The sequence below is a fragment of the Sebastes fasciatus genome, chromosome 24 (genome assembly GCF_043250625.1).
Source record: "Sebastes fasciatus isolate fSebFas1 chromosome 24, fSebFas1.pri, whole genome shotgun sequence".
In the NCBI taxonomy this organism is placed as follows: Eukaryota; Metazoa; Chordata; class Actinopteri; order Perciformes; family Sebastidae; genus Sebastes; species Sebastes fasciatus.
The window spans coordinates 9238645-9265661 of NC_133818.1; the positions used below are offsets into that span (position 1 = coordinate 9238645).

The 27017-nt window shown below is 41.3% G+C and overlaps 1 protein-coding gene across 5 annotated transcripts in view; it reads right to left on the bottom strand.

The window, feature by feature from the left end:
- xirp2a (xin actin binding repeat containing 2a) overlaps window positions 1-27017 on the bottom strand; it is a 61292-nt gene that overhangs the window by 12958 nt on the left and 21317 nt on the right. For 3 of the 5 annotated variants that reach the window (XM_074627765.1, XM_074627762.1, XM_074627766.1), the window contains 3 exons: window positions 18091-18247; window positions 6915-7063; window positions 1946-2083 (listed from right to left, as the gene is read on the bottom strand). In XM_074627765.1, coding sequence (XP_074483866.1) covers window positions 1946-2083; window positions 6915-7063; window positions 18091-18247 — 444 coding nt within the window. Of the gene's footprint in view, window positions 1-1945; window positions 2084-6914; window positions 7064-12145; window positions 12331-17704; window positions 17980-18090; window positions 18248-27017 lie in introns of those variants that run through there. The other 2 variants (XM_074627767.1, XM_074627768.1) reach the window with 2 other exon arrangements.

Consider the following 27017-nt stretch of genomic DNA (forward strand, 5'->3'; position numbering starts at 1 on the left):
ACTGACAATACACACCACGCCACGGTTTTATCACCTCATGACTAAGAAACAGCGGGAGAGTCAGTAATCTTTATATCGCCAAAAAAACTTAATAATCCCCTCTGTGGCCCGGCAACAAATGTTTTCCCATTACAGAGCTGCTTCCTGGGGAACCACTAAAGTTTAAAGAGGATTTCAGGGCTGGAGAGGGGAAAGCAATAGATGACAAAAACTGTACAAAACTACATTTTCCTCCTGTAAGGTTCATGCAATTTCAATGAGATGAAAGGGAAATATAATATTTGAGCTTGTATCATGAAAGATACATAAAGGGTGAGGTTGCTCTGTACTTCTGGAACCACTTATGTCAGGATAATAACATCTTTTCTCGATGTACGAACGGTTTTAAAACCAGAGCTCGGATATTACACCTGTGAGGGGAAACTCGAGCGGAAAGCGGTTTGCTGTTGTAGAGAAGAAGAAGCAATAACTCGATCAAACAGACACTTCCCTCTCACCAACCCCTCTGTAAAATTTAACATTCAGCAAGGCCCTCGCGCGCTCGATGAATCCACTCTGCTTCCCGCCTGAATGAGCAGATGGGGAGAACGCACGGAGGGACGGAATTGACCTGACTTCGCCGAGATCCGCCCAACCCCTCCGTCGCAGGCTGCTAACGCGTTCTGGCATTTCCCTCACGCACTCCATGACAGCGCCACATATTCGAGCAAAGTTCAAGGTGCCCTCTTTGATTTGACCCGCAAGAAGAAACGCCTCGGCCAAGTTTTTCCAATAAAGAGCTACAGTAGAATGTAAATCACTCGCTGGCGTTTATATGATTCTCACTTTATGCAGAGCTGGCGAACAGAAAAGGACGGCAGCACTTCCAAGTTGTGTTGACTTTAAAGGGGACATATCATGCTCATTTTCAGGTGCATACATTGCATTATGGGTTTCTACTAGAACATGTTTACATCATCTAATGTTCAAAATTACATTATTTTTCCTCATACTGACTTTCTAAATATACCTAAATATACTCTGTTTAAAACGCTCCGTTTTAGCGCCTGTCTCTTTAAGAACCCCTCCTGAAAAAGTCCAGTCTGCTCTGATTGGTCAGCTGGCCCACTCTGTTGTGATTGGTCAACCGAAACAAACTCTTCAGACTCCGCTCCAGGTCCGCTCTAACTTGATATGTTTGAGGGTGCCCCAAACTAGCCGCTAGGCAAAGGGTGTTACTTGGTGACATCACCACGTTACAGAAAAAAGGCGGGACTTCAAGCAAGGCAGTTGAAGTAACTCCCTTTGGCGTGGACTTTGCAGACATTTTACATGCACAAAAAACTATATAACACACTAAAGGAGAGGAAAAAACACAAAAAGTATAATAGGTCCCCTTTAAAATGAGTGTTTGTTACGTAAAATAATTACGGTTGTTACGTAACTGGCGTTAGTTAAGTACGGAAGTTACATTTAAAAAAAAGTAAAGTCAAATATGTCATTGTTGATGTTTCACTTCAGACATGAGGTACACCTAAAAACTAAGTAAACCTACGTTGGAAGTTTATTTTGAAAAGACACTGAATGCTTGTAATGAGTGGAAACTGTACGTTTATATCGACACTTATGCATGTATCTATGGAGGACAAAACCTGCCATAATCAAAAACGCCCTAATGCGTTTGAGGGCGTGCCAAACTAGCCGCTATAGGCAAAGTGTGTAACGTGGTGACATCACCACGTTACGGGAGAAAAGGTGGGACTTCAAGCGAGGCGTTTCAGATAGTTCAGGAGCAGTGTTTCTGTGGGGGAGAGGAACTCCCTTTGGCTTGGACTTTGACTTTGCAGAGCTTTTACATGCACAAAAAAACGATATAACATCCTCAGAGCAGAGGCATCAGTATTAGTTTCAAAAAGGTTCCTCATAGTATCTTTAAGAACCTGTTCAGCGGCGATTCCATTCTCACCTGGACGGATCTCTGCTCGTAATGAAACTGGGCGACGCTGGACTGAGAGGATGAAGAGGCGAACTCCTGGCTCTCAAACTGCTTCTTCACGCTGGCGAGGCCGCCGGGCAGCGAGCAAGCCTCCGACTCATCCATCACCTATCAGCAGAAAAAAACAGATAAGCTGAACACCTGGACGTCCATCTGTACGCGTGTTATGGATTAAACACACTGTACATCACGTGAGATTTACGAGATTGGATCTGACCCCGGCGTGAACCGTTCTCTGCTCTCATTGATTGTGAATATGTTATACATGCACTTATGCTAATATAAAAGTGAATGCAAAGGCATTATGCTAATGCTTTTTAAAAGTGTTTGTGTTCTTTTATACGTGCCGTGAATGCTGTAATTGTGAAACATTAACAGTGGAGTGAGGTGGTTCCTTTGTGATGGTGTAAAAGAGCAGAAGATAATTAAGAGAGAGAGAAAAGATAGCAGTCAAATGCAAACATCTTTGTGATACAACGAGTTGAAAAGAAATACAATAAATTAACTTTTTTTGTGTGTATCTCTGGCAGAAATTTCAGAAATAGCAAAAGATGGCAAGCGCCCAATTTTAATGGATTTATTTTCCCCGTATCTATCCGGCAACAGAGAGCGAAACATCAATAGAAAACTCAGTCTTTCAGATTAGTCAGTTTAATGGAACAAAAAGGCCTTTCAATACTTTTTATTGAGCCGCAGAAGGAATTATTCCTTAAAACTGGAGAGTACAAAAGCCTGGTTTCTTTAGAGAGAGAGGAGACTTTCTAAACCTCATCAGTATGGAGGATGCAGCCCTCACACTATGAGATCTGGGCACCAATACACACAGACTATTTGATACAATAATCTCCTTTCGGAATTGTCAATTACTTTCTTAATAAAACATTTATATGTAGGCTTCTGCATATATATATATATATATATATATATATATATATATAGAGCTTCTGGGAAACTGCAATATGCGAAGCTCGCAAAGGAAAGTGTGTGTGTTGGCGTTGAACACACACACTTTCCTTTTTAATGCAAATGCGGGCTACAATGCAATTTGCAAGTTATTGCGGAGGAGTTCGGGTCAGCGACATTTTATGGAATGTTATCAATATTTTACTACTTCTGGGTACAATAGCTGCAGTGATGTGACAGGAAATCCACATCTGAGCTTGCATTCAGACAGGTTCAAACAGCGGGGAATCGAACCAGTATTTACTGTTGCAGATTAGTTGTATGTGTACAGATATCTGTAGGAGACCAACACGTTCTCGCTTCCAGCTCGTCAAATTCAGACGCTTGGTCAGTGGCCCTACTGTACGCTTCAAACTGTGACGCTCTAGGTTCCCCTCTTGCGTCAGTTTTGTGTCAGGGACAGCGTATCACTTTCTGCTCGTTACATATGGAGGATGGAACCTGCCAAATGAAAAAATAAATGAATAAATAAATAAATGACTCAATAAATAAATAAATAAATATGTCATTAAATGTAGAAAAAAAAATATTAAAAATAAATGTAGCCATAATTTCATTGATAAAATGTGACATAAATGGATGTTTCTGATTTAATTTGTTTCTTTATTTATTTATCTTTGTATTAATTCCCTTATTTATTTACTCTTCTGTTTAATTTACCTTTTTTATAATTTTTTTAATTTTATTATTATTAATTTATTTTTGCATTTATTTCTTATTTATTTATGCATTTATTTACTTATTCATTTCTGCACGACTTTCCGAGTCATTTATTTATTTATTTTGTATTATGGCTTCTGTCCTCCATAGTTACATGCACAGTGTCTTTTCAAAATAAACTTTCGTGCTCACAGGAAATATATAGTTTACACTCATTACACGCATACAGTGTCTTTTCAAAATAAACTTACAATGTAGGTTTACTTAGTTTTGGGGTTTACCTCGAAATGTCAACGATGACTTTACTTTTGTTACATAACTTCTGTACTTAGCTAACCCCAGTTATGTAACAAGCTACTAAGTCCTTTTGGTGCTTAAACCTAATCTCTATAACCAGATATCTGCATATGAATGCAGAATATGTTGGCAACAAGACAAGAATTTGGTATCGGAAGCGTTGTGGTGTCCGTTTTGTAGTCCGAGTAGTGTTGGCCAATCACGTTTAAGCAGACTTTGGTTGAATGCAGGTAAACAGTCCGTGTGGAGAGCCCTCCAGAAGGTGGCACCCTATAGGCAACCACCTATATGGCCTATGCCTTAAGCCGGCCCTGCCCAAGATTGGCCTAAACCTAACCAAGTAGTTTTGTTGTGTAGGTGTACTTACGGAACAAAACTACTTGGTATCAGTCTGGTATCAGACGGACGCCGAGGGGCACTGACCAAACGTCGGTATTTGACGGAGTGGGAGAGTGAAAACGTGTTGAGGAGACGGGGCTGCTGGAAGACAGACTGGACAGACTGAATGGTGTCCATCAAGCGTCCTGCTATCTTTAAACACCTTGTCACTTTGTGTGTGGACATGCAGACAACAGCTGAAAAGGTATAGAGGAAAAACAAGACCTCCTCCCTACTGTTCAGCTGTCGGCAGACACCGCATGAGGCCGGGGCGACTGCCACACAAACAATGTGTAATATGCTTATCTATCGGTACTAATAAACTACCAATAAAATATTTATTGAATTTGTCAGATAGTTGTTAAAAGCAACAAGCCACTCGAGGCGGTGCTTTACGGTGATGTTGAAAAAGCACTCTGTGTTATGTTAACAACGCCTCTCATCTGCTCTGAAACGGCTGTAAAGCTCGGCCCCGAGTGGCTTGTTACTATGCAGACCTATGACCAGCTGACAGTTAATGCACTCACTGAAAATCACCACTCATAAAATCAAGTTACGCTGCACAGCAGAGGACAACTTTCACTTATTATTACTCTTAATTCGTTTTTTAAAGCCTTTATCTTAAGATTTTAAATTTGTTTTTTATCACCGCTTCTTTTATAATTACTGTAAAACTGTTCTGTGTCATCGTGTACAAAGACCCCAGCATGCATTTTAAGCACACCAAACCTCTGTGTGTTTTTGTAGTAAATAAGGAACAAGCGGTTATGTACTGTAAGAGAGAGAGAACATTCTCCGGTAGGTATATAAGGCTTTTGTTTTAGATACTGAGCTGACTTACTGCAGTGGCCTTGGCTGACTAACTGCTCACACAGTTGAATTATTGGGTTCATAAAGTGCACGCTGGCTCTTCAAAGCCGCCGAGGCTTTTTTTTTGTTCTTGGTAATGACTAATGACTCAGGGATATTCAGACATATTTTCGTGTTTAATTAAAGTGTGAAGGCCTGCTGATGTGCTGGCTGTGTGAGTTCGTCCGAATTTGCTGATTTTTCTCTCTCTGCAGATGCAGTTAAAACCACTCTGACGTGGTGATTGATGCTTCTTTCAATAAGATGTGTGAGTGTGGATAATCCCTGCCTGTATATAGCCACTGCATATATATATACACCTGTTAGGCCTCAGCAATGCAACAGTTTCCCTTTATGACACAAATAATCAGTATGTACGATATAATCAACTCTCTAAATAGTACATCCTATATCACTTGTCACATTTAAAGGGACTGTATGTAAGTTTTTACACGTATAAAGGTGTTTCTGCAACTACGGGCATTTCTTAAGTCCCAGCAATGACATTTTGGATTTATGTTAATATTTGCAATGCAATGCTTGATAAATCAGTGTTATTACCCATCTTCCATTACCCCCGCTCACTGCTTGACCCCTGCTAAAGTAGGGCCAAAGGTTTTGCTCTTTTGGAACTAATGGAACGAGTTGTACTCCGAAAAACTAAATTGAAGTCGAAAAAAAATAACAGTTTTTGGCCAAAATTTCAAAGATTTTTAGCATTCTTGACTTCTAACCCCCAAATGGCACAACTACACTACACTGTCAACCATCACACCAAATGTGAAGCTCCTAAGTTAAATAGTTTCCGAGTTCTACTCCAGAAACAAAATTGAAGTCGAAAAAAAAAGGTTTTTTTTGGCCAAAATGTCAAAAATTCTGCTCCGGTACGAAAGTGTGACACGTGAATGGACGGATGGAAGGACGGACGGACAGAAGGACGGACGGACGGACATGCGGAGCACTATATACCCCCGACTACGTATAATTATAATTACTTATTGTAGATATGGAATATGGAAGCGCCTTTGCCGAACATTTAGCTCACGTTCAGGTTTCCGGTTCGCAACCTCTACTTCTTCTTCTACTCTGTTTACTGGCGGATTACAGCCATGTGTCGCCTATAGCGCCAAGTTCTGATCAAACTACGCTGTACGCCGAATTTATCTGCTCCAAACCAGTTGATGAAAATTCACATTTCTTTGCTTAAAATTCGCTTGACAATTGAATGGAAACACGGCTATAGACATCTGAAACATGACAACGAGCGTTTATGGAAGAGATCCAGTAATACAGATCATCGGTTACGCCGTTATAAGCAATTCTACTTTCAAATAACGTATTTATTTGTAGAAATTGGCCTTAATGTCTAAATGTATGTTGAGAAATGGATGATATCTCCTGCTGAAACAACAGCCCTGTAAGAAATGACTGTTCCATGATTACCCCCCGGCTCCCATTCACACTCCAGAGGTTTGGTTCTCCCATCCAGTGGTGAGCTTTATGACATTTTGACAAATAATGCTACCATCCCACCAGAGCCCTGTGGCACCAACCCCTCCTACCACCACCCCACCTTTTCCTGTTCAACACGGTAGCCTACAGGCAGGACAGCGTTCAGAGACAGCAGATTTATACTCTGGGGGAGAATTAAATGTTCATAAACATCAGCGATGCCACATTGCCAATTCAATAATTGAATCCAAAGCTATCTGTGACTGTCTGCCGTCTCCCCGGCTGCCTGCACATCCTCCCTGCCGTCTCTCCTTACTCCCACGTGGAAGTATCGTCTTACCGCGGCAGAGCTGGTTTCCTTCTTGGACACGGCAGCCTGATACATCGCCAGCCGCTCTTTCACCGACACCGGCTCACCCTCCTGGTCCTCGGCGTCCGGGGCCCTGTCCTCTGGACGTCCTGGCGTGGATCTACCGGCGCCGGCTGCAGCTACACAAACACAAAGACATGACGCTCATCTTAGTAAAATGTTACATAATCATGCTGAAGTTGAAAGGAAATATAATGAAATAGTCACGAAATTTCATCTATTTGATAGACACAAATTTCCCTTTTTTTCGTAACGCTCAGCACGACTTTCATCAAGGTATTTTTCGGGCTTTTTGTGCTAGTTTGACCGTTTGGTCGGAGTTCGCGAGGCATTGACAGCCGGCTCTCATAGACGGCAGCTGGACAGCGGGCCTCAGATCCGCTCTTACTGCTTGTTTTCCTTCGGTCTGTGAAATCTTGCAGATGCCGTTAGGAGCACCGGAGGACACATGATTGTTTTCAGGTTACCTGTTTCATGTACTAGTGTCACGTTATAGCGACCGTTTTATAAAAATAACTTTTTTGTCCAACAACACACGTCAATTTCCGCTCCTGTCTTTTCAAAATAAAACTACTCAGTTAGGCTTAGGCAACAAAAGTACTTAGAAATACCAAGTATAAACAGAATGTGTCCTACTTAGTAGCAAAAATATATATATATATATATATATATATATATATATCAAAATACTTTTATATACAAACTTTTGTCTAAATTATCCAGTAAGCGTGCTATTACAATTTTAGTTATACATGTGCTAATCTAATTTTGTCAGCGTCAGAGCAGACAAATCCTGTGATCTTTGGCAACCCCAGGTTGGGAGCCATTGGTATAGAGAACTCTTTGAACCAATGGCACAAAGAGACAAAAGTCCAGTGGGTGTTTGATTCCTTCTTTCAGATGATTTGGCTACCAGGAGAGCGCTATATCAAGCCAGTGTAGTCATAGACATACTATATGTGGACTAAGAGAGGCGTTAGGACAGCATGAACGGTATGTCCTATACCGCTAAGCGCTGAATCTGTTACTAATCTCTACTCTACCGCAGCAGCAAGGCATCCACATGCATTTAACAAGACTTTTCAATCAGTTTTTGAAGTACAACTTGTGCTGAACCTCTACTGTATACTAGTATGCATACATGTGGATGAGAAAATATGTAATAACCTAGTGGGAAAACACAACAAGGAGGAGGATTTTCAAAATGTCAAAAGGTTCCAGCGTGAACACATAATGAGAGGGAATCATTTCTATTTAGGGTCTTCCATCATCCCACGGTGTTGCCGCCCGGAGAGAGAGAACATTCCAAGAGCTAAAAGGTCCAGTGTGGGTGTATGCTGAGCCTTAATGGAGCCTTCTCTGTTGCTAATGATGCTTTGTAGCACAGAAAAAGTCAAATGTAAAATCAGTGGTCCTCTCTAATTGGCTATCCGTGGGGATGTGCTGAGCAATTCGGAGTATCACACACTCGCGCTTTGTGATTGATGAGCGTTCGGCTTCGGTTTGGTGTCGACGTTCGTTACGGATTGTTTGCCTCTGGCCATTTCTTGGTGGAAACGTCTCCGTCATCTACAACTATGCAGACATATTTATTAAACTGAAAGCGAATTTAAGCAGTTGTGATCAGAAAAAAAGTAAAGTTTTAATATTTTAGACACCACCTACATTTAGTGTATATGTATATTCAGCCCAGTCGCACAGCGGTTTGTGAAATAGTCACGAAATGTAATGTATTGATTTGTGTACATAGATACGAATTTCAGCGGCGCTGCTGAGCAGCGTCACAAATTTTCTCATTTTACAACTAAACTGTGCACTATGAGATGATTCTGAAAACATCTGAGATGAGAAATAGGCATTAACGTAACAGAATATTGATTCATATTTGATCAGCGCTGCCTAGTTTGACCATTCAGCTCTTAGTGCTTGTTTTCCTCCGGTCTGTGAAATCTTGCAACTGCCGTTAGGAGCACCGGAGGACACTGGAGGACACAGAGGCACATGATTTTTTTCCCAGGTTACCTGTTTCATGAACTACTGTCACAATATAGCGACCGTTTTATAAAAATAACTTTTTTTTAATCATATTTGCTCTAACCCTACTTCAGCTTTAAGCATTAACAGTGTTACAAATATCTGGTACAAACATCTCTGTAATGTTATAGATGTTTTACATCTAAACAATTTCTTATAGGTTTACAAATAATATCTTTATTATTAACAAATATATATATAGATTATATAAATGTTATAATGTGTGTCACAATAAATTGTTTAAGTACATAAATTATAGCATTACTAATAAATAGTCAACTTTAACAATTATAACTTCATTGTTAACTGTAAAAAATTATTTATTTTTTTTTATTAATTGAGTATAATTAACTGTCTATTTACCATTTAATAATGACGGCGTCAAATTATCTCAATGTATTCAATTTACATGCAGAACAGGTTTTACTATATGTATTATTTTAATTAAATAAAGGCAAATATACTTAACGTTGCCTTTTGATTGATGGTTTTCCATTTACGATGTGGGCTTCCGTTGTTGTGTGACAACTACTTCTCCGTGAAGTCGGGTTAGATGGATTGGAACTCCAATTTTGGAATGGCGTTCAATTTTACGTTTCCAAATTGTCTTGAACACAGCATAAGTCACCGAGCTTCTATATGCACATATTTTGTAACAAAGCACGGATGAATTTCTGTTGTGCCGCTTACTGGTGTGACCTTAATACAGACGAGACTGACAAGAGCATGCTCTCCTCATCCCACCAATTTTAGCTTTCTGCCACGTCCGGCATGTCGGTGGTAACCAATAACCCGGCAGAAAATAGGCAGCTCGAGACGGCAGCGTCTAAGAATAAACGGGGGCAACATGTTATAAATATGGGTCAGAAATCCTACACCTGAGGCTGACGTGTAACCTCATACCGGCTCGATGACAGAAACACAAGGATAATGCCCTCATTTATCACCAGAGACAAACGTAACACGTCACGGTCTGGAGCTGTCAGAGAGGCTTTTTGATGCCCGTGACAACAGCGCCGTGGATATCTCTGGCTTCCTGGAAGGGAATGCCGTATGCAAAGCTGCCATAGCATGGAGGTGAGGTAACCACGGCTCCGAGGAGACGGGAGAGGGGGCTGACTGGAAGAAAAAAAAATAGACCTCGTCTTTTTATAACCGTCTGCAGCGTCATGTTCCCCTGTGACGGGCAGATTTATGGAGTGGAAGCGTTTGTGCGAGAGCGAAATAAAAGGAAGAAAACAAAAAAAAATTAAGAACTTCTAATGGGATATTTTCGAAGATCTGAAAGTCACCATCTCTGTATGCTGCCACTAATTAGTACTGGCACCAACGGATGTTTAATTAGCATTAATAATAGCTTTTCTCATTGCTTAAAATGCCCCGATATAATGAAGGCCAAGTCTCTGCTTACAGTGTGGTTATTGATATCAGAACTACTTTTTCACCGGCTAATAGGCTTTTCACACAGAACGCGGTAAAGTACAGTAGGGTTATGGTTTTGAGTTATATGATGGAACTATTTCTTGGTAAACAGCGGCCGGGACTTCCGGTGTTGATCGCCAAGAAATAGCAACGTAACTTCCTGTGAAACCAAATTGTTCTGTTGGTGTACTGAACAAATTACTGTTTTCTTTTGTGAGCTTTAGAGTTGCTATTAGATCTGTGTTTTAAACTTGGACAAAGCCAGCAAAATAATGACTTAGTATGTCAAAATAATGACTTATCATCGCAAAATAATGACTTATTATCGCAAAATAATGACTTTGCATCACAAAATAATGACTTAGTATCTCAAAATAATGGTTTAGCATCGCAAAATAATGACGTATCATTGCAAAATAATGACTTAGTATCTCAAAAGAATGACTTATTATCACAAAATAATGAGAAACTTTCTCAAAATAGTGACTAACTTATCTCGTAATACAGACAAGACTGACAAGAGCACGCTCCTCCAGAGCGCAGAGCTCGTGGTGTGCGCAGCTGCACTGTCATGTGTGCTGAACCCAGAGGCGTGCGCATAACCATATAATCATTTGTGCTTTTTCATAGAGATCATATTGAACTGCTTAGAGGCACATTTACCTCACTCACTATTATTTATTAGCTTCTTATTTCTTCAATGCCACACGGGCTTGGGGGGGGTAATGAAAGTGAGAGAAAGGCCGTGGAAAGTCAACGTGCGGAGGCCACGCTGCCGCCGCCGCCGCCACCGGTATGCGTGGCTATATTGAGCCGAGCCGGGGGCTAATGACCTCCCTGTCGCCGCCTCCTCCTCGCCGGCCGCTGCACGAGGTGAGGTGCTGCCACCGCCGGCAAGAAGTGAGGAGGGTGAAGGGTGGAATTGTGATGCGAGTGCGAGAGACAATGAAGAGAAAACGTGCCCAGGAAAGAGAGAGAAAGAACAAGAGAGTAATTTCAGAGAGCAAGAGACGGCAGCATGGCTCCGCGAGCTCAAAGCTAAATCAAGGCCCATAGATCTGTGTCAAGCAGAGGCCATCCCCTAATCACAGAGGTGTCACCCCTTTCTCTGCCCTCTCCGAACAACCCAAGCCTTAAGCAACCCAATTTTCTGTTCAGTGCTTACCGGCCAAAGCTTTTGGCTGGCGCGGTTTGACAGGAGAGCCAAATCGAGCTCCACTAATTGAAATGTCAGCCGCGGAGGGCGATTTCTTCCTCACCGGGCGAAAAGCAAAACAGGCACAATAATTGAGCTGTCAAATCTATCAAAATAACTTCTTTACATGGAGGCCCGGATTGCCCCTCGGGCGCTTCTTCATGCTGGGCTAAGCACTTTGTCTCCCGATTTGCTCTGCTTTCAGAATATTCCAGATCAGATTGCTGCCGGTTACGTACGGGGTGGAAAAGGAAACAGGAAGGAGGCCCCATGCATGTTTTATGACCAATCCTAGTGGAATCCTGGAAACATAACTGCAAATATCACGGCTCGTTCTTTATAGAGCTCCGGCACCTGATGTTCCCCCTCTCCTCCGCTTCATTATATTTCACCGTTTTTTTACACTGCCACATCAAACCGATTCATTATCAGCTGAAATGTCTCTTCTACCGTTTCCAATCTGTCTCCTTCCACTTGAAAATTCCTTTTTAAAGAGCCGCGCTGACAAGTGTGTTGATACAAGAATCAGGCCTTGAAATACATAACTTACCTTCTTTAACTGTGTAGGTTGCTCTGTACGTCAAACAACTATAGAATCCAACACGATAGAAAAAGGACCTCCAGGAAAAGAGAGGGTCTTAGTCGCCCAGCTTTAACCCCAACGCGGTGAGCAGATCCTGGGCAGAGACGGACAGTGAGGCTTGGAGACCAGCTCCAGCAGTGCGCTCTACAGCTCAATGAGGCCCAGGCGTCCAGTGACAGCTGGTTTTATTTTAGAAGTCCCCTTCGTAAAAAAAAAAATAGGAGTGACTTGGGGGGGGGGGGGGGGGGGGGGGGGGGATGAGGGTTGGCTTTTTATAGCGTCGACTATCGAGGTACCCAACATGCCCTTAACCTTATGTCACGGTAGTCTTATGGACACAGACGTCCCCACACTGAGAGCTGGGGGAAAAAACAGACACTGATGGGTACATCCTTCATTCACGCGGCGGAGAGCAGGGAGACGTTTGGCATTTGGAATCACTGCTTGTTAGCATTGTAAATATCATGGCATTTCATGATTCAGCACACACAGCGGAGATGAGTTTCACACGCAGTGCTTCATAGGAAACATACACAACTACAGACAGACAGCGGGAGAGTGAGAGGGCTTCTACTTAAACTATGACATGTTGACAAAAAACAACAAAAAAAGATATGATATGAAGCTCAGATTGTCTTTAAGGAATAGTTCGACATTTTAGGAAACGTGCTTATTTGTTTTCATTGATCCTGTAAGTCATCATGAAAAACTGTCTCAAAAGAATGACTTAGTGTCTGAAAATAATGACTTAGTATCTGAAAATAATGACTTAGTATCTGAAAATAATGACTTAGTATCTCATAATAATGACTTAGTATGTCATAATAATGACTTAGTATCACAAAACAATGACTTAGTATCTCAAAACAATGACTTAGTATCTCAAAACAATGACTTAGTATCTCATAATAATGACTTAGTATCTGAAAACAATGACTTAGTATCTGAAAATAATGACTTAGTATCTGAAAATAATGACTTAGTATCTCATAATAATGACTTAGTATCACAAAACAATGACTTAGTTTGTCATAATAATGACTTAGTATCACAAAACAATGACTTAGTATCTCAAAACAATGACTTAGTATCACAAAACAATGACTTAGTATCTCAAAACAATGACTTAGTATCTCAAAATAATGACTTAGTATCTCAAAATAATGACTTAGTATCTCAAAACAATGACTTAGTATGTCATAATAATGACTTAGTATCACAAAACAATGACTTAGTATCTCAAAACAATGACTTAGTATCTCAAAACAATGACTTAGTATCTCAAAATAATGACTTAGTATCTCAAAACAATGACTTAGTATGTCATAATAATGACTTAGTATCACAAAACAATGACTTAGTATCTCAAAACAATGACTTAGTATCTCAAAACAATGACTTAGTATCTCAAAATAATGACTTAGTATCACAAAACAATGACTTAGTTTGTCAAAATAATGACTTAGTATCTCATAATAATGGCTTAGTATCTCAAAACAATGACTTCGTATCTCAAAACAATGACTTAGTTTGTCAAAACAATGACTTAGTATCTCAAAATAATGAGCTTCCATAGCTCCTAAACTGATTTCAATATGTTAAAAACCTGCTGCTGTATAGGTCGGAGATACATACTCACGGTGCCCCTCTCGAGTTAAAAATATTGCCAGTAAAAGCTGCTCAACTTTCTTTTTTTCTCAACGTAGTGAATGATTTAAAACATTCTGCCAGGAGGAGTTGAGTGTACCTTTCTAGGTGAAACCTTTGCTCCCCTCTAAAAACCCATCTTGTACTCTGTATGCTTTCCATCAAGATGTCTTTGAACCCTTTTCAAAGACACCGCTCCTGCAGACGGCCGGTAAGGGACCTCAGCCAATGCAAAGTGAGGCAATTCAGTGCAGTGCCCATTGTGCAGAGGCTCGGGAGAATAGAGCGAGAAGCCTTTAACGGTTAAGACGCAGGTAACCAGTGTGAAGACAAGTGGAAGTATTGTCTTTCTTTTATTCCCTCCGTTTCCTTCTTACTTGAACATATGTTGCCCTAAAGCGACGGCAAAGGTCCGCTTTTTAAACCGGCGACCTTATATGCTCTCTCTTCCGACGTACATGCTTCTACGATATGACGGAGAATCATGGTTTATATAACCCCGCGGGAAGCATTTATGTCTGTTCTCTCCACATTATTTGCTGTGATCATGACTGTTTACCGACCTCATATATGAAACACAGGGTGTTCTCCGGGAGCCCGCCCCGGCACATTGACAAGAGTAAAGCTTGGTTTATCAGGCTTGTGGAGAAGCTGCACACTGCTGATAATCCCGCTGAAATTGCACATGGATTTCCTGTTCCTAACGTGGAAAATAAACATACTCCGGTAGAATACCTAATGAAAGGGCCTGAGAATATCCACCAAACTGAAGTCCAGAGTCCACATCCATGTGAGTTTCAAACTGAAATAACTTTCAGAAAAAGTGTGATTAGTACCTTTAATTCGTTGCCAATAAAGAGATTTACCGTTCCATATTATATAACAATGAGACTATTACACTGTATCTGGGTTGGATAGGGATGTGCTAATCAATGCTAATGAGTCAAAGGGTTTTTCACCTGGTGTTTCTGTCTGTGAGAACACGATGTGAAGACGTTCCCAATCCCTAACAATTTAGGTTATAGGTTATAAGATATTTCATTCTCAGGCTAGGAAAGAAACACGTGACAAAGTAGTGTCGTGACGTTATTGTGAATAATGATAAATCACCTCTTTAGATGTTTTTCGTTGCTCTTTTGATCTGGCAAACAAGCTTAATTTTCACTCGTTTAAAAGTGAAACGTGATTACTAGGCCTGTCAAAATCAACGCGTTAACGCAAATTCATTTTAACGCCAGTAAATTCTTTAACGCAGTAACGCAACTAGCGATTTTCTAGGTTGTAGCTGGTTCAGTTTTCAAGCTAGAGTGAAGATACTGGTATCATATGAAACTAGGAAACCTAAAGAATCCATTGGTACCAACCATGTCATAATAGCTTGTTGTGACGGAGGTTAAATAACACTCCAAACTTACGCTAAATTTTGGCAAGGAAAAACTGACATGGCCATTTTCAAAGTCATATTCAAAGGTAACACTGACACGCTATCCTCTGGTGGACAGGTGGGTCTATTACATGCTTTGGTATGATACTGGGTTGTTCTGTCAGTTACAGGCGTCTGTGGACCGTGGGAGACATGTCAAATAAAGTTAATTTGTTTGACCTTGTACGGCTACAGTCATGAAATTATTCACACAGGCTAAACAATAATGAAATGATATTTAATCTTTAAAGGAGACCGAGGAAAGATGAGGGGTAAAAATACAAACAAGGAAGCAATCTTTCACAGAAGGGGACTTCCCCTGAGATGGTTGGGTGAGCAATCAATGTGTTACTTATTGAGCTTTAGAGGTGCTGGTAGATGGATTTTTATAACTTTGGACAGAGCCATGGTAGCAATTTCCCCCTACTTCCAGATATGAGAGTGGTATCAATCTTCTCATCTAACTCTCAGCAAGGAAACCAATTAGTGTATTTCCCAAGTGTCTGGCAATGACTTGTTGTGAAGTAAATGCAACGGAATGGGGGAGGGAAAATGCAACATCTAGTGGCTGAATGTTATCGATAGCACCTTTAAGGTGAAACCAAAGGTATTGATAATGTAATCGTGCTAAAACACGCTCACATTATAAGAATTTACCACGCATACTAAACCTCCACAGTGTATCGACGTTGTATTGGTTCACCCGGAGGAACCATACACCCGCCTCGCATCAATACACAATACAATCAAAACCTCAATTTTCAATTTCCAAACATCAATCACGTCTTAAGGGCTAATTTGTGTCCCGTAATAGCGTCTAAGGGGATAAACCTGAGACTGACAGGAGGAAAATCTTTGTTTTTCCTAAGGATAATATTATAAAGACATCATCATTTGGCAGGGTAATCTGGGAGGAGATTAATTAAAAACAAGAAAAGTTTTTTGGCAAATCCAGCTCCAATTGGCAGCATTTGCACACTGTGAAAAATTCTCCTGGGCCAAGTGTGTCTGACAAGTTTAATAAGCCACAGACTAATATAAATATATATACACACACATTTATAATAATATAATAAAAAAGCATTCCTGTTTATGTGAGTGACAAAGCCAGCCACATTGATGGTGGGGATTCTGGTGTAACTCGAGAGGAAACAAGTAAACAAGGATGCCTGTTTGGAAAGGGCATGGAGATTTAGAGGTGAGCTTTGCATCTGTTTAAAGCGCAGTTATTTAAATGTTGTGGCTTTGTGGGGAACAGCTCCCGTTAACCCCCCCCCAGCCCTCTTCGTTTGACCCGGCAGATTGAGCGCCGTCACCGCTGACAACTTGTCAGCAAAGACAAAAGCCGTCACTCAGTCAGGACAACAGGATTGTCAAGAAGCTCCAATTTTAGACACGGCGCGGAGATTTAGAGACTTGCAGGGCGACAGGAAAGCCCGACTGATCTCAGGTAGAGATGGAGAGGCTCTCACTCTGTGTGTGTGAATATATTGAGTGTGAGCATGCATGGTTGAGTTTATGAGTGTGTGTGTGTGTGTGTGTGTGTGTGTGTGTGTGTGTGTTTGTGTGTGTGTGTTTGTGTTTGTGTTTGTGTGTGTGTGTGTGTGTTTAACACCTCGAATACCACTTTGAAGCCTGTCAACAATTCCGTCACTTTAGATTCTTGCTATGTACAATCACCATCTCTCTGTTTTCCATTTGCATTGCCGTGACATGTAAAGACATTGTGTTGCCAAAGCATAGAGAAGAAAATGAAGGACAAAGAAAAAGACAACAACGGGTTATGTAAGAAAATAATTATCAACAGCGAACGTTAAAGGGGACCTATTATGATTTTGTTCTTTTTCCTTTTCCTTTAGTGTGTTATATAGTGTTTTGTGCATGTGTTTCTGTTGGTAACAAACCCAAGAGAATTATCACCCAACAGTAGTTCCACTCAGCTCTACAGAGCTTTTTTTTGGTGTTGTTAAAGCTCATTGTTTTGGTTTTTACAGCACACAACTTGGCAATATACGTTCTCTTTAGCACCACTGTGCTTAAGTTCAGCCCAACATCTTCTTAATGTTTGGTTTTTAGGGTTAGCTGTGCTGAAATAAAAGACACACACTTTCATGTAGTCAAAGATAGAAGTTGTTGGTCTCTATTGACTAGAACACAGAAAGACCATGAAAGAAAACATGTATATGTATCTTTCAAGACCTTCTTCTTACCTACAATTTGCCTAAATACTGCATCATACTATTTAGAGTATTTTGACAAACTTTTAATTGTTCGAATTCAAGTTGTAGTTGTTGTTTTTCTGAGGGTGTTTTATCCCAATTTTTGATTAATCCACAAAAGTAACACTGACTCAATGATCGCTGTTATACCTGAGAGGCCAGTGTGTTAAAACTTGCTCCCTTTAGTTAGTTTGTGATTCTCACAGAGTAAAAAAAAAAAAAAAAAAAGGACTGTACCTTGCACTGTAAGCTCCATCTGTGTGCACACCGCTATCAGAGTAAAACAAACTGGAGGTAGCCACCACTGCGTCGCTATCACAGTAATGGAAGCTCAGCATCTAGCGAGGCCCCCAGCTTCCCATTAAAAAGCTGCCAGGGAGGCGGCCTTATCTGGCAATGAGCAATCTAGTTTTCAAAAGCTGCTTTCTGCCAAATGTTTATCTCGTAGGACAAATGCGACACCACGTTTGCATTAACCATGCGGCAGCCATGGTTTGTTTGCTTTGACAGACTGGTGCAACCGTGATGCAATCGGAGGGGGCCTCCTGTCATATGTTATCTGATGTTGCATCAAAAGCTTTCTGAAACTTCTTAAAACTCCCAAAAGAAAAAAAAGTACTTACAAAGAGTGGTGTCCTTGGGTAAGGCCGTGCAAGGAGCAGTGTCCTTGGGCAAGGCCATGGTGTGATCTGTTGAAGGGTCAGTCCGAGTGAGACTACCAGACGTCGCTCTCTTTTTGGACGAGGAGGAGGAGGGGGAGGTGTGGACGGTTGTCACTTCCTGGTTGAGAGAAAGAGAGAGAGAGCTATCAGAGAAAAAACACCTGTGCTTTCTCGACGGGGAGAGATGGAGAGGTGACGCCGTGGGTCACCGGAACCAGCTGGGTTGTACTCGAATTGCCCGCAAACACCTCGACACAGACACACACACCTTCACCACACATACCTCAAAAAATGATACAGTCAAGCATGTGAGCTCTGGATTCCAGTGAAAACTTGTGTTGACTGAGCTGCACACACACACACACACACACACACATATCTGCGAGTGTAAAGAGAGACGACCTTGAAACGCAGTAGGCGCTGACTGGAAACTTAGTGTAAACAGCGCTTGGTTGAATTTTAATAGAGCCACTCTAGCAGTAACTAAAGGCTTCTATTGATAAAAAGGTACAACATTGGTAAACGGCGTGTCCTTGGTGCATACAGGCTTGTTGTTCCCCTGGAAGCATTTTGTCAGCCGGTGCAACACGCCTATTCAGTTGCAAATCATCCCCCGCGGGGAGCAAACACACCTGTGTCTATGCGTGTGTGAGTGTGTGTGTGTGTGTGTGCAAACCTTTTTCATTTGCAAATCAAATGTATTCCCAGTAGCGTTTTTTTTTCCGACAGCGCCTTGCTGCGGAGTGACAACAAACACGCTGCACACGGCATAACCACGTGGCGCGCACACACACACTAACGTGTATCTGTCTAGTTCTCTCTGAGGAAGGTGTCAACTATAATTTCAGAAATGCACCAAAGGACAAAACATTGTCCTCAAAAATCCCATTTAGCAAATCCCTGAAAGACGCGCATGGCAATTTGCATACTTTCCTACAGTATTACACACACACACACACACACACACACACTATGGTAAAACAGGGATGTAAGCATCCCTTTCTGTCACTGTCATTCTCTCTCTCTCGCCGAAGTAACACTCACATCGAATGAAGCTCAAATCAGTGAGCTGCGAGGAGCAAAAAAGCACAAACCGGCTGCTAACCGCAGCTCCCCAGCGCTCTGCTGATATTAAACAGAGTATTTTGTCTACAACCGGGTGTTACTTTTGCTCGGGGGATGATTAAGTGCGCGAGGATGTTTTACAGACCAGCGTGTGAAAAGTGTGCGTGGCTTGAGTTCATTACAGCTGGTTACAGAAGTGAATGTCACTGAACGAAAGCCATTAAAGGGATTGAAACATTTATCTCTCTTTGGTTGTCTGATGGGCTTGTTTACACTTCACTTAAAGCCAATGTCGGTAGTAAATTATGCATCGAGTACACGTGGTGGTGTGGGTGGGGGAACACATCCTGAATGATTTTCTCGGTACATTAATATACGGGTTTTTTTTCAGTTGCATCGCAGCAGATGGAAGAAGGTTGAATCTCGCTGAGGAATTGGCAGCGTGCACATACAGTAGAGACTGGGAGTACTGTATATCACAACCAGGCCAGAAAATAGGAGATACAGTATCTGAGCCTATAGGTCTCTAAATCTCTGCCCTGTCTGAAATTGGTTAGGTTTAGGCGACAAAACTACTTGATTAGGTTTGGGGAAAAAACATCATAAAATGTTTGTTACAGATTTGCAGATGATGTGGTTCTGTTGGTTTCATCAGACCGTGACCTTCAGCGCACACTGGGGCGGTTTGCAGCCAAGTGGGAAGAGGTCGGGACGAGAGTCAGCAGCTCCAAGTTTGTTGACGTTTGTTACATTATTAAGCCACGAATGTAAATTAAAATAAGTGAACGTTGGCTTTTAGTTGTACACGGAACACGAACAGTGGTCTCCTGGGTGAAAGTCCTGTGTTTCGACCTCCTCCCTACATGGACTTCCGTGGACTATCATTACAAACTAGGACCGTCAAAGCTAACGCGATAACGCGTTAATGCAAATTTGTTTTAACGCCCCCAATTTCTTTAACGCAACTTGCGACTTTGAGGTTGTAGCGGGCTCAGTTTTAAAGCTAGAGTGGAGATACTGGTATCATATGAAACTAGAAAACTGGTACCAACCATGTCATAGTAGCGTGTCGGGAAGGAGGCTAAATAACGCTTCATACTTATGCAAAATTTGGGCTAGGAAAAACTGGCATGGCCTTTTGACAATACCAACGAGTCACGTGACTTAAGACTGACGTGACAAAATAAGTCCACCATCCCTTCCGCCCGCCCTGAATGGACTCTTGTGCTATTATTACTACATCACTTGCTCCGATCGTTGAATAACGCCACGGGTGGGTTTACATTGGAGTTCGTTGAAAGCCTGGTTCGTGACATACTGTTACCAAACGGCGGTATTTGATGAGTTGGGAGTGAGAACAGGTCGCAAAAATATTTACTCTTGATGACAAGAACTCCCCAAGTAGTCTCAACCCATTCTATATGTCAAAAAGTGTGCTATAGGGCCCCACAAGAGATTATCACATCTCAATATATACTGTATAATTAAATGCAGAGCTCAAAAGATGCCAAAATGGATATTTTCGAGCATCCATCTACCATCTAAGTGCTGCACTTGGCACTGAAGTCAGACTGAAATTAAAATTGAAGCCAGTCAAATTTGAGAGTAAACAAGTCAAAAATATACTTGATATTATTCCAAAGCTATTCGTGTTACTGGCATAAAGAATGTGAATTTTTTTTTTTTTTCAGAAGAGGACATACAAAGGCACTTTTCAAAAGCTAAATCAAAACAGCCAGTCTACCAGGAGCGATTGATAATATGCAGTAATTCTGCTGATGAAAACCAATGAACCACTTTACAAAGCTGGTCAAGGGCACAGAGAGTGCTTTCATAGAACACCGTCCTTATTTCAAGAAAACAGCATCAGCTCTAGTGCATTAAAACAAGGATAGTATATTCATTTTCAGATGAATATTATAGACCCTTTTTGTGTTGATGTCACGGTGTTAGCTGGAACTCTAGCAGTGGGCTAAAATTACACATCTGAAATGTCATCTTGCTGTGTTGTTGAGTGCCAAATCCAGATATATCATACATTTGAGATGACAAACTGTGATTCGAGGCTCTAGCGAGCTACAATATCTGCAAAACGTTTCAGAGATGGAGAGTAATTGTTGCTTATATATAGCCTTCTGCTTACTGCAGCCATCTCTGAAACGCTTCGCAGATATTGTTCGACTCTCTTTTTGACTGACTTTATTGGAGGATAGATTGGGAATATCAACATTTTCCTCAGACCTATTATAAAATTACGAAGAAAAACAATATACGACTAAAATTACGATAAAATTAACTCATTATGCAACGAAATATGAACTTCCAAGGCCTCCGCCATTTCTGCCATTTCGTTCATATGGACTCTTCTCGTGAACACGGTAAACACAACCCCATTTGTAGGCACCATAACTAACGTTAGCCAGCCGTTTACTCCTACTGAAGTAGTCTAGCGGCGTAGGGGTCGGCTAATCTGGTACCCCTGGTTAACTTTAGTGACTGTACATTGAGAGAAACTAGTATTTTCTTCCGCCATTATTAAAAAAACAAGCCAATAATACTTGCTAGTTAGCGTTAATCAACGTGTTCAGAGAATTTTTCTGCCTCCACTTAATGCTCCGCCCCCAAATTACGTTATTATGTTTACTAAGAGAAAAGGGGTCTACAGAGAAATACGCATTAATTGCATGGAGTAGCAAGGATTGGCTTTTCAGGAATTAATCCGTGGTCCCATCACTTGATTCCAAAGACATCACATTGCTGATTGGTAGTGTCTCTAAAAAGTTAACGGGTATTTTCTGACGACTCCACCAATCAGAAGTGTCCTCACTTCCTGCAGTTAAATCCATTTTATTAAATACAATAACCGGATGAACAGCAGCAGTGTCACAGCCACAATGTCTCATGCAACTGTCAATGTGCTATCAGGCTTCGAATCCATGCCATATGTTCTCTTTGGTGCAAGCTGCCACAGAGGAAGGAGGAAGAGGGAGGTGGTGGTGGGGAGGGTTGTCGCTGCGGATCTCCTGCAGACTGACAGAGTTAATAAGGGACAGTGCACGGTGAAATGTGTCTAAACGTTGCCGGCCTGTCGCCAGAGATAATCCCCGTGAATACAAAAATCTCTGGATCCTCGTAAAAGAAGCTCAGCTAATGAAAATCAATGCCGGCCATCTGGGACCATTTCACGCGTGACGGACGACTACAAAGAGGCCAGTTGGACCTGGGATGGTGAAACCATGGTAACGGGAAACACTACTACTAGGCTATAGGAGGTGACACCCTCCGACCTCGCATTGGTGCCTATTAGCGGACACCGATCTGGGAAAACTGCGAGCTCGCCATCACACATGCAGGGATTTCACAATTCTACGCTGATTGTCTTATGTCAGCTGTTGACATTTCCGTCCTCTAACAAGCTGTGCAGCTTCTCGTAGTTCTTTAATGACATGCCATGGAGCATGGAGGGTCTCTGAGGAGAGTTGTCCGCCTCGCTCTACTCAAATGTTCCCCGATCTGTCCTCCCCCTCTTTTCCCCTTCCTGTGTCATCCCTCTGTTTAATAAAATGTCAGTCCTAATAAGTCAATTAGTCAGGAAGTGAGTCCAGAGGTTTTTATTTTCGCCCAACCCAAGTGAGATATGAGGATGTAACGGTACATTGAGGGATGTTATCTTAACCTGAATCATGTGGGTTTAACTCGGACTATTGCAAGACTTTTTCACAAAAGGGAAAGAAAATATGAGTCAATCCTGGACTTGACTCCTGAATCACGAAGGATCGGATCGGCGAGGGATCATCTGGCATTCGGTGAACCAGAGATTGAACTAAAGGCCTCAGTATGCAGTCCACGGCGAGCTCACGCAGCGACTGGCCAGGTGAGTAGAGGTGAGAAAGTAGACAGGATTTGAACCGTTCTTAAGCACTCTTTCGTACCATATGAGAGTGCTATCACTCTTCTCATTTAACTCAAGGCTATAGCCGTGACACGTAGATTGAAAATGGATTATAATCATTAAATGTATGATATGGTGAAATGAATGTGGTTTTGAAAACTAAGAGCTACTCTCCATCTCTCCTGCTCCCGACTACTCTGGACTCAAATAGCTCAGAAAATGGCTCCGAGTGCTTTTTTGAAGGAGTTGGTGAAGCTACAGTAGCGAATCAATAAGGTCCACTGGTTCGATATCAGGTGTGACATTTTGGAGGAGAGAGGGCACCCGCTTCACCTTGAACATTTTTAAGATCTTATTTTTGGATTGCTCTCTGTTCTTTTTCACCTCGGTGTCTTTTCTTCATTTTTCCTACCCATGTTTTTCCCTATCCTAAATCTTTCTACCTTCTCTTTTCTTTCTGTGGTGAGACAGCTCCCTGGCTTTGCTTGAGTGCGTCTTCAGCATGCTTGTTATCCTGATTGTCTTACAGGGGAATGGTGGGCTTCTTTGCTCCTCTGTTTTTGACCCTCCTCGCACCAAAATCCATTCAGAGGCTTCACTGATTAGCCAGCCCAGTCACACAGCAGTCTGTGAAATAGTCACGACATTTAAAGTAGTAGTTTAAAGTATTTAAAGTAAAGTAAAGTATTTAACCAAAACCACAATCTTTTCCTGAAGTTAACTAAGTAGTTTGTTGTCTAAACCTAACCAAGTCGATCTTTTCCTAAACTTAACTAAATAGTTTGTTGTAGAAGCCTAACCAAGTCGATCTATTCTTAAGCCTAAGTAGTTTGTTTCCTAAACCTAACCAAGTCAATCCATTCCAAAGCCTAACTAAGTAGTTTTGTTGCCTAAACCTAACCAAGTCAATCTTTTCCTAAGCCTAACTGTGTAGTTTGTTGTCTAAACCTAACCAAGTCAATCCATTCCAAAGCCTAACTAAGTAGTTCTGTTGCCTAAAACGAACCAAGTCAATCTTTTCCTAAGCCTAACTAAGTAGTTTGTTGACTAAGCCTAACCAAGACGATCTTTTCCTAAAACTAACTAAGTAGTTTGTTACCTAAACCTAACCAAGTCAATCTTTTCCTAAATCTAACTAAGTAGTTTTGTTGCCTAAGCCTAACTAGGTCAATATTTTCCTAAACCTAACTAAGTAGTGTTATTTTGAAAAGACTGGAGCGGAAATTGACACGTGCGTCACGTGTTGCTGGACATTCGTAGAAAAACATGCAAAAAACATGTTGTTGAAAATCGTGCTGAGCATCACGAAAAAAAAGGGCAATTTGTGTCTATGTACACGAATCAAATAGATTCAATTTCATCACTATTTCACAAACTGCTGTGAGACTGTTGGATTAGCATACCCCATGTCCTCGGTCAATTTAATGGCCATGTCAGTGTCTCTGGAGTAGCACTGTAGCTCTAACTGGTGCATGGCGAGCGACTGAAGGGGCCTGCCAAGAAAAGAAGTCACACATGACTCACTGTTTGGGTACTTCCTTTCAAATCAAAGGATCCTTTGTTGGCAAATGGTGCGTACACGAGTGAATCCGAGCATGTGGCCACAGACACTGTATTTACATACAGTTCAGCCACATGCACACTCCCTCTGTCAGCTCTTGGACTGAGTGCTTCTGGCTGTGAAAGCTGCCGTATGGGCTTGCTGGCAAAACATGCAAGTGGCTGCTCTCAATCATGACTCACGAGACTCTACAACAGCAAACAAATCACTGGGCTGATCGAGGCCACCAGTTGCTTTGGATTTGTTTCTCAAAACACGCCTGACCTTCTTTAACAATTCAGAGCAGTGAGCCAAAGGTCTTAGCAGTCATTTCAAAACTCTCGCAGTGCTATGCAGGACGAGCAGCACAAAATGTGTTGTTTGTTGCTGCACTGTATCGCAAAGCAAGTCCAATTCGATCTGGCTGTCTTTAGTCCCTTTCACACATGCAGTCTATCTCTGAAATTATCAGGAACATTTCCTGTGTGTGTGAATGGGAGCAGGGATCCATGTCGGATAAATGTTTGTTTTTTTGCGGTCCAATTGGACATTTTTCGGACTATTGGTGTTTCGGAATAATGGGCCGTTCCCTTTTCAACTCCCAATAATGTACGTTTTTTCTTAATTGTTTTAATTTTCTTTTACCGTATTTGTTCCTGTGGCATATTTATATACATAAATTGTATTGTTGCTTACTTGCTTCATACTTTTTATATCTGTTTCAATAATGTTCATTGAAAAAAATCATAGCCCGCATGGATCCAATGCAATCAAAAAAAGGTATTTGCAGCTTCATGTTTTGCAGCTGGTTGTAGACGCTGCACTGCCTCAGTCTCCGGGGCTAAATCATTCAGGCTGCGAGAATAAATAGATGAGTGAATGAACGAATGAGTGGCCTTGTTAATTATGCAAGGTAATTGTCACCTTGAAAGAGACAGCTATTGTGAGAAAAGAGATTAATATGCGCAAAAAGATCTAATAGGTTTCGTCTACAGTGCGGCCCGTTTACTTTCATTTAAATGTGCAGATTTACCCACATCATTTTGATATGTTTGCCAGTGTAATGAGATTTTAATCATTTACTCACAATGATGTTTCAATATGAATGCCGTGTGAAGCCAAGGTTAAAATCAGCTCTTACAGTAGATCCAGCCACAAAAGACGGATATGAAAATCAATTCTTGAAGGAAACTGAATAGCAGGTGAGACATTAAATGTGAGCATAATGAAATAATAATTTAATTTAAAAGTGTCTCATGTTTGCTCATGTTTGCTGCATGTTTATTGTGATGGATTACCTCTCATTGTGGACGTTGCTTTATGTGTTGTGCAGCAGTGAGCGGCAGCAAATGAAAATGAAACCAAGCGTTGTGCCTTCAACTATACGGTGCAGACAAACCAGGAGTGACATAAACCTCGGAGGGGGGAAAAGGACGGGAGCAGGAACAGGCTAAATGTTAATGTCAGCATGCTAACATACTCACAATGCAGCACGAAAAGGCGTGTGAATGACACAATAATGCGCAAGGTAAAAGCGTGAAATAAGAACGCCGTTCTTGCTTTTGGCGTGTCATTTGTACGTCTATGTAGTCTGCACTGACTGCTATGTAAATGCATGCGTGTAAATATGCTACGGTCAGAGTTAGTGATGTAGAATAAAAAGGGAGAAAGATTGCTTACGGTGAGTGGGAGGGGAGGTGGGTTGGTCCAACAAACACAGGACCACGAGACCACTGTTTGTGACGCGTTTTTTATTGCCGTTTATGACGTGTTTTTTAGTGACATTTGTGGCGTTTTTTTTAGTGATGTTTGTGACATGTTTTTTGATGACGTTTATGACGCTTTTAGTGACATTTGTGATGTGTTTTTAGTTTTTTATTGACATTTGTGACGTGTTTTTTAGTGATGTTTGTGCGTGTTTTTTTTGTGACATTTGTGACGTGTTTTTTAGTGACATTTAAGACGTGATTTCGTAGTTCTTTAGTGACATTTGAGACGGGTTTCTTAGTGACATTCATGACGTATTTTTGTAGGACAACCAGGAAATTAGCATCGCACGGGCTCCCTCGACAAAAAGCCGATGGGATTGTTCCATTGGGTTTTGGATTATTGAGGACACAGTTTCCTCTATTAAAGGATGCAAATCAGTTGGCGTGCTCCAGTCCTTTTTTTTTTTTAAGTTTGCTGCCCTTGATCTGAAGCACCTGAACTAGCTGCATTGTTGGAAGACGTCTTCATAAGGAATAATGTGTAGAGGATAAGCTGCCTGAAATTCCAATCCATTTTTCGCTGCTATGCTATGTGTCGTCTGGGGTAAAAACATGATCAAAAAGCAGCACAGAACCATACAGCAAGTAAACACCAATAAAACACAGACGAGTCTTATAACGC